This window comes from Anabrus simplex, chromosome 14 (genome assembly GCF_040414725.1).
Source record: "Anabrus simplex isolate iqAnaSimp1 chromosome 14, ASM4041472v1, whole genome shotgun sequence".
NCBI lineage: Eukaryota > Metazoa > Arthropoda > Insecta > Orthoptera > Tettigoniidae > Anabrus > Anabrus simplex.
Window position 1 is genome coordinate 91,342,891 of NC_090278.1, and position 8,544 is coordinate 91,351,434.

An 8,544-nucleotide genomic window follows, 5' to 3' on the forward strand; every position below is an offset into this window, starting at 1 on the left:
AAACCATCTTCAGGGCTGCTGACGATGGAGTTCGAACCCAGCACCTCCCGGCTGCAAGCTCAAAGCCGCGCACCCCTATCCACATTGTCAACTGGCCCGGTAGGCGGGTATTTGAGGAAGATGAACGAGGTAAACTTTGTTGGTGGTGATTATAGTTTTAAGAGGAAGTACAGGTGGGCAACCATCCTCTATTAACACTAATCAGAGGGAAACAAACAAGGGGTCCGGCACTTCGAAAAATGAAGATGTTGTCCGTAGAAAGGCAAAGGCTACGAAGGGCGTGAAAATAAATAAACGAAGTCGATGACTGCAGTCGCTTTGGTGCGGTCAGTACCCAGTAATCGGGAAATCGTGCGTTCGAACCCCACTGTCGGCAGCCCTGAGTTTGCTGTGGCTTCCCATTTCCGCACCAAGCACACACCTAGCCCTCTCCTGTCCCATCGTCGCCGTATGACCTATTTGACCTAAAGCAGACGAGACTCCTTAGGACTCGAGTGCTCTAATACCGTCGTGGTTGAAAAAAATCAAGTGTTGGTCCAGGGAGGTCGGATAGGATTCATGAAAGTGAAGAGTCTAGCACAAGTAAGTGGAAGCAATGTGAGGACTCAGTCAAGGGTCGTCAACTTAAGAACCCTTGTGACCCCCATATAGTCGCCTCTTCCGGCAGGAAGGGGATACCGTAGGTGTTATTCTACCGCCCCCATATACAGAGGGTGGTAAATGCTCAGTTGGGACAGAAATTTGTACAGTCCTTAAGAAAGGAGGACTACTGGGTAAAAAGGAAAGACGAGCAAATGTTGATTCCACGTAATCCTAGGTGACATGTTAGCGAAGAAGAAGAAGAAGAAGACGAATAATAATAATAATAATACTGTATTCAGATTTTATCAATAACAATAAAACGACATATTTCTTTTTTATAAAAGTGCTTATGATTAAGTTGTCCTTTCTTTCTTTCTTTCTTTCTTTCTTTCTTTCTTTCTTTCTTTCTTTCTTTCTTTCTAGTTTGCTTTACGACGCACCGACAGAGACAAGTCTTTAGGCGGTGACGAGAAAGGAATGGACTAGGAGTGGGAAGAATGTGATCCTGGCCTTAAGGGGACTTGTACGTGAACATAATAGAAAATGCTCCAATATTTGCTGATATTCATGATACTCCTGCTACTGAAGTTTAGAATTCACAAGGTGATAATTATTATGATAATTTCACTACACGTTTAGAAGTATTTTAAACCGATAAAAGTAGAGCTTTTCCAAAAATTTCTTCTTTTGTTGTAATTTTTTAAATGAGATTTTGTAACATTCAATAAATTTTGTCACTTCATGGCTTGGTATATGTATCTCAGAAACTATTGAAGGTACAGTGCTGAAATTTTGTACAGAACTCTTAAGCAGACATTAGATTAATGCAGACCATATTTAGGGTTCTAGATGAAATACGTCTCGTATTTAGTTAGGACCATTTTCAATCATTTTTGTTTGTAAATATAAAACTTCACTGTGTAGAATTCTCACACGGTGTACTTTGAAGACCAGATTATGGTGAACATCTGTGAAAAATTCCATTGCAGTAAAGTTGCTGGGTTCTGAGAAACATGTAGGCCTACCAACCCTTGAAGTGACAAAACTTATTCAATGTTACAAACACTCATTAAAAAGTTATAACAAAACTAATTTTTGGGAAAGCACAACTTTTATGGGTTTAAAATACTTCTAAAGGTATCGTGAAATTATCATTATAATTAGGCCCATAACCTTGTGTATTATAAACTTCAGTAGCAGGAGTACCTTGAATATAAGCAAATATTGGAGCATTTTCTATGATGTTCATCTACAAATCCCCTTAAGGCACAACCCCAGCTTTTGCCTGGTGTGAAAATGGGAAACCACGGAAATCCATATTCAGGGTTGCCGACAGTGGAGTTCGAACCCACTATCTCCCGAATACAAGCTCACAGGTACGTGACCCAGACCGCGCACCTGTTCGCTCGGTTTGAAATATTTTAAAAGGTAATTTTCCCCGCGAATTGATGCTGGCATAAGAACTGATTCAAGTTTAAATGTGTTTATTGTTTAAGGCTTTTGAACAGAGAACTGGGGGCGGGGGAGGGGGGGGGTGAGCTAGAAATATCCCTGGCAAACAGCTCGTCTATTCCGATACTCTTTTTCATGCATACTGAGCCACAAGGATTTAATTTTCAATGCTTTATACGGATGTTTCATCAACAGCAACGGATCGACTCGAAATGCCAGAAGGCCTGCTAGGAAAAATAGATGCATTGCACTGTCTTGATTCCTGGAACGTAAAGTGATACTGTGTATGAATGGCGGGGTGACGACCTTGCTCGGCTGATAAACGAGGTTCAGCTGTGCGTAAGGATTGAGGCCAGGGTTCACGATAAATGCAAGGATCGTGGAGTGGCCCAACTGAAACCTACATTGAGCTAGTCGAAGGCTGAGTGAGCTCTAGAACCTGGATTCTTAGGCAATAATGGGTTAGAGCGAAAACTGCTGAAGCTAATAACAAGTGTTCTCTTCCCTGCTCTGTGGTTATGCTGTCGTGTTTGCATAAACATTAGGGGGTACATCCTAACTCCTAGAATTTACGTACCGGGCGAGTTGGCCGTGCGCGTAGAGGCGCGCGGCTGTGAGCTTGCATCCGGGAGATAATAGGTTCGAATCCCACTATCGGCAGTCCTGAAAATGGTTTTCCGTGGTTTCCCATTTTCACACCAGGCAAATGCTGGGGCTGTACCTTAATTAAGGCCACGGCCGCTTCCTTCCAACTCCTAGGCCTTTCCTATCCCATCGTCGCCATAAGATCTATCTGTGTCGGCGCGACGTAAAGCCGCTAGCAAAAAAATAAATAAAAAAATTACGTTACTCTCCCTACACTATGGAACAACGGGTTGCACCACAGTTCCTACTAACCAAATAATCTTGCATTCTGACCTATTACTATACAGGCTGTATCATAATTAATAGCGCAAATTGAAACGGCTGTAAATACACGTCAATAGAAGCAAAAAATGCTTAGTAATCATGGATCCGCAAACGAGCCGCAAACACCACTGAGTTACCTCTGTGTAAACGGCATTCTAGTTCGGAATAAGTACCAATACGGCATTAAGAAAAGTTATTAGATACTTTGGTAGAAGTACATTTATTTTTAACGAACAAGAAAACAGTCTTATCATGTTACGATGGCTGTATGTTATACTTACTCGTAGTTAAAGGAACTGTAACTATAACATACTAAGTAAGACTGTTTTATTGTTCATTAAGTGGACTGGGAAGTGTGATAGGCTCAAGAATGACATTTTTCTTTTTGAATTTAAAAATCTCCAATCTTGTTTTGAAGAATTTGTTGTATTAAATATTGTGCTGAAGTTTCATTTGGGACAGTAAAATTAGGTTTAAACATAACCCTGCTTGCTGAATATTATTAGATGTCAGCTACCACTCAAACATTCCTTTTGGATTTTCCATACGTCATATCTTTTGAAATTTTATGTACCTTTTTCTCATAAACTATCAAACAAATGTATTTGAAACTTTATAGTCTCTTCAACACTATACAGGTCTGTTTGTGGAAGTAAATTCAATTTATTGAAATTAAACATAATGTGTACATATATGTTAAAGGTTACAATTTGTCATTAATTTTTGTTTTGGTATACCAGTTCTTAGGAAGTGTGCTGGAGAGCCTCCCTGGCTCAGACGGCAGCGCGTCGGCCTCTGACCGCTGGATACCGTGGTTCAAATCCCGGTCACTCCATGTGAGATTTGTGCTGGACAAAGCGGAGGCGGGACAGGTTTTCCTCCGGGTACTCCGGTTTTCCCAGTCATCTTTTATTCCAGCAACACTCTCCATTCACATTTCATAGCATTTATTAGTCATTAATAAATCACTTTGGAAGTGGCGACCCCATCGTAATAATAGCCTATATCCGCTTCATTCATTACATCCCTGACCCGGTCACTGAATGAAAAACAGGTTGTAGGTTTTCGTTTTCAATCAGGAAGTATGCTGATGCCTTGTGTTTGCTTAGTACAGTTCATCAGGTGGTACCTAGGACAGGCCATGCCGCAGAGACGGCAGATACATTCTTCGTGAAATCTGGTGGTTAGGCATATTTTCCCGTGGAATCCGTGGACACCGAAGCGTGTGTATACATGGCGTTGTGTGTATTTTGGCCCCTCCATTCATTGTTCTTCATTACTTCTGTTTCGCAGGAACCTTCAGGTGTCTGCTGCGCTTTCTGTCTCCTTTCTTCAAGGACGGCAGTCGAAACTGCGGTGTCTGGTAGTTAAAATGTTTGGTTTATGTCGTCCAGAAAAAAGTTTAGTCTGCAATTATGTATGCCATTCGGTTCTCTGTAAATTTTGACATCTGTAGGACCAAGTACCTGGCCTTTATATTTTCTATTCTTTTCATGTTTGCAACAGTTAGTTTGTGCCATATTAATTGTATCCCATATGTAACTACCGGGACGATTTTATGCTTGAGTAGTGCCATTGCAGTGTTCACTGAGAGGTTCTGCGGCTTGGAGATTTCGTATGTTGCTTTGGTTGCTGCCGCTGCTCTTTCTTTCACGTGCAGTGTGAAGGTTGAGCCTGTGGTCTGCAGTGTGATACCCAGGTATTTAAACGATGACACGATCTCGAGTTGTAAAATAAGTGAAGTAAATTCAATCATATGTCTCGATCAGTTCATGGAGGCCAGCTTGAAATGTACTGAACATTTTACAAAAAAATATCGGTTTTCGACTAGGTTATTAAAAAATTCTCGGCTTCTGTAAGCAACAGTACTATAATTTTACTTCAGCAGCTCGAAAAATGTTTTAGTATTATGCGTGAAAAGTTTTTTGGGTCTGGTTTGAGTATTTTCTCAGAAAAAGGTACATCAGTTAAGGGAATTTTTAACAATAATTTTTAAAAGTATTATTTTGATAATATTCTTTCTGATACAAAGATGTTCAACATAGAAGCATCATATTCTATCCAAATAATGACTAATGTTTTCTGAATATATTAAAAGAACATTTAAGGAGATAACACTCATAGTTTCTGAGATATGTAACTAAACATCGAAAGTTATATTTTTATATCGTTTCATTTTCCGGTTCCCTTAAAAACAGCTGCACTTATATCACTGTATCGAATAACTTTCCTGGATGTTGTATTTGTATTTTCTGCTAATAGAGTGATATTTACACACCACAGATTCTACATTATCTCACAAACAGCTCGTTTGCGGATCCATATTTACTAAGCATTTTTTGCTTCTAAGATCCTGTATTTGCAGCTATTTCAATTTACGCTATTTATGATACGCCCTGTATAGGAGGGCGGGATCTAGTGATGAGTGAACGTCAGATAATAGGAGCAAGGACTTGGCAAGCATATGGTTTGGGACTTCCGAGTCTACTCAGACTCTTCCTTCCTTCACCGTAGCTTCCTGTGCAGTTATTGATAGAATCTCGGCCTCCGGATTCCAGGATTGTAGGTTTAAACCCAACAGAATTAGTAGAACACTTTTAGAGTGTAATTAATGTCATTCGTTAGATGTTGGCGTGTAAAAGGTCTCTGGAGACACCTTTGGTGTTTACCCGATAAGATGAATTAAATTTAAGTTTTATATCGCACAGTAGAGATCCAGTTTACTCTATCACCTGGTAGAGTAAAATGGAACGTCGAAATTGAGGCTCAGGCAGTATGAATGATGTCAAATTAAAAATACCTAAATGGAGATTTTAACGCCCTCTATTGTTGTTATTATTGTTATAATCCAAAACATAAACGAAAGGTGCTTTTCTATAAATACCACGTTATAACACCGTCGTCAAGCCCGTATCACTCCATGCGTCAAAATGCCTTATCCTCTCTCAGAAATGTGCGCTCGCTAAGTTAGAGCAAAAAGAGAGAAATGTTCTCCACACTATTCTTGGCCCATATTACAAAATTTGTATGTACATAAGAAAATCCAGACAAGAAATCTACTCTGAAAGATAGAGAAGGTCACGGACACAGTGCGCAAACGCAGGGCTCGCTTCTACGGTCGCCTACGACAGATAGACTACTCCCGGTGGATAAAACTCATTTTTACCACTTTGAATCGAAACCAAAAACAAAATTTGCTGGGTACTTCAACGTCAAGAAAGACCTGGAAGAAACGTGCCTACGATCAGGTGACTTGCATAAACGAGACTTTTTCAGAACAAGCAATTTCCGGATTATGAAATGGACAACTGGTGCAAAGTGAACGGATGAACGCCTTGCTCCACACAGCGAGCTAATGAAAACCTACTGGATCAATGGGAAACTGGGTAAACAGAAGAATGTATAACGAAATAATCGAGGTTCGTAAGTCGGCCGATTAGCGAATAATAAATATAAATTATTCTTCTTATTAATAAAGAATTCCCTTATGTCGCACCGACACAGATAGGTCTTATGCCGACGATGGAATACGAAAGAGCTAGGAAAAAATCAAAACAAAAATTTTCTAAGGTTAAGCTTTTGTCTCCACTTGTCCTTCAATAAAATGTTAATTCGACCGACTAAAATATGTGAAATACAACTTCAGTTTCCGAGAGTTTGAATGAACCGCAAATTATATCAGGGCTCAAGAATGACACACTGAGTGGCTCAGACGGTTAAGGAGCTGGCCTTCTGACCCCAACGTGGCAGATTCGATCCTGGCTCAGTCCGGTGATATTTGAAGGTGCTCAAATACGTCAGTCTCGTGTCGGTAGATTTACTGGCACGTAAAAGAAATCCCGTGGGACTAAATTCCGGCACCTCGGCGGCTCCGAAGACCGAAAAAGTAGTTAGTGGGACGTAAAGCAAATATTATTATTAAGAATGACACAGAACAACTTCATGTGCCTCTATTTTGTCTAATTACACTCAAAGGAACAGCAGTACAATTTCGCTATGAAGTCATGACGGATGTAATTTAAATAAAATGTAACACGTGAAGGAGCTCCACAGCTGCACGCTCTGCTAATAATTTCCACTCGCCTGTATTCACGAATTTAGACTGTTACTGGTAACTCCACAAATGCCAAACATCGCTGACTATTGTTTAATCGTTATGGTTGTCGTCGTGATTGTCATTATTAGGTGCAAAACCGCGTGATTTACAGCACTTTTTGATCAGGAATAATGAAAATGCCTGGAGTCCTTAATCTAAGGTACGGATAGGTTATATAAGCGAAAAACAAGTATACACTACCCTGTATAACGGTTATGCCATGAAAGTTGCATATACGTTAGGGGTACAGAACTCCTAGAATTTATGTTACTCTTGCTACATTATGGAAGAACGACACTTCCGAGTAACCACATTAGTTTGCATTCCAACCTATTACTACCTACAAATTACTATGGAAATATATGAAAAATTTAAAAGGAACAACCAATCAAGACGTCAAGGGGAGGGGGGAGGAATAGCAAAAGTGGAAACTGGAGGCTTGATATCGCCGCGCAGGAAGAAAACAAATTGCGTTGGGCTGGAATGACGTAAGCTCCTCGGCAGTAGTATTACACTGAGTGACCGTTGTTAGCTGATGTGTGCTTTGTCTCTTCGGCCACCACTAATCCACGCTAGATGTCATTACTGTTGCAGTTACAAAGCAACAGCTCCCCAACGGCTGGGTGCACAACGGGCAGCGTCTCAATAAAAAAGACAGTTTCCTTTTGAAGACGGACCTCTCAGGAGGCTGATTATTAATTTAAATATTTTTCTCAACAGTTTAAGAAAACACCAGGGTTAATTGAAGGAAGAGGAGAGTGTACTTACGGTGGCGGATGTCAGGTCTCCCACTAGGGGCGCACCGCTTCCTCCGGCCAGCAGGTAACAGCACAACAACAAGACGCGTGTGGTATCCATGGCGAACTACTGTGCACTAAGTCAAGTGCTCTTCTAGCAGACGCTGTGCTGAGGTCACTCTTTATCTGAAACCTTGTAGATATCGCAGGTCAAATGCCATTTTCCTAAAACACACCAACCGCATCTTACTGGGCCTCAGTCAGATTACCAACAACTTAAACAAGAGGGCCGTCCCCAATCACTCCGTAAACACGGAGTATCTTCCTGGAACCGGCTGTAATTCCTAGTGATAGTAAAACTCCATTACAGTCGTGCCTTCCTCTAAGAAGAAAAATATATCCAAGACGCAATCTTGCCGCACAAAGTATTACTATCTTTTCTTTGGACTTTTCTATTATATTTTACTAGCATGTATGCTGTCAACTGGGCTCAAGTGAGAATTGATCGTAGTATGACTTCTTGGTTCAACGAACGTACAGGGGTTATACAAGGCTGTAACCTTTCAACTTTGTGTATAATCTATACGGATCATCTAGTGAAAGGCGTAAAGTGGCAGGGGGGGGGGGTTCTGTTAGGTAGAAATGTAGTAAACATTTTGGCCGATGCTGACGACTTGATCTTAACGACAACTGTACTGAAATCCTGCAGTCTAATATCTTGGAACCTGAAAATAGGTGCAATGAGTGTGATATGAAAATGAGCCTTTC

General features: G+C 40.7%; 1 protein-coding gene across 1 annotated transcript in view; it reads right to left on the minus strand.

Moving 5' to 3' along the window:
* Positions 1-7,942, minus strand: part of LOC136885776 (matrix metalloproteinase-16) — a 30,574-nt gene extending 22,632 nt beyond the window's left edge. Inside the window, exon 1 of the mRNA XM_067158514.2 lies at positions 7,808-7,942. Coding sequence (XP_067014615.2) covers positions 7,808-7,897 — 90 coding nt within the window. The 5' untranslated portion in view covers positions 7,898-7,942. The remainder of the gene's footprint in view (positions 1-7,807) is intronic.
* Positions 7,943-8,544: the final 602 nt, after the last annotated feature.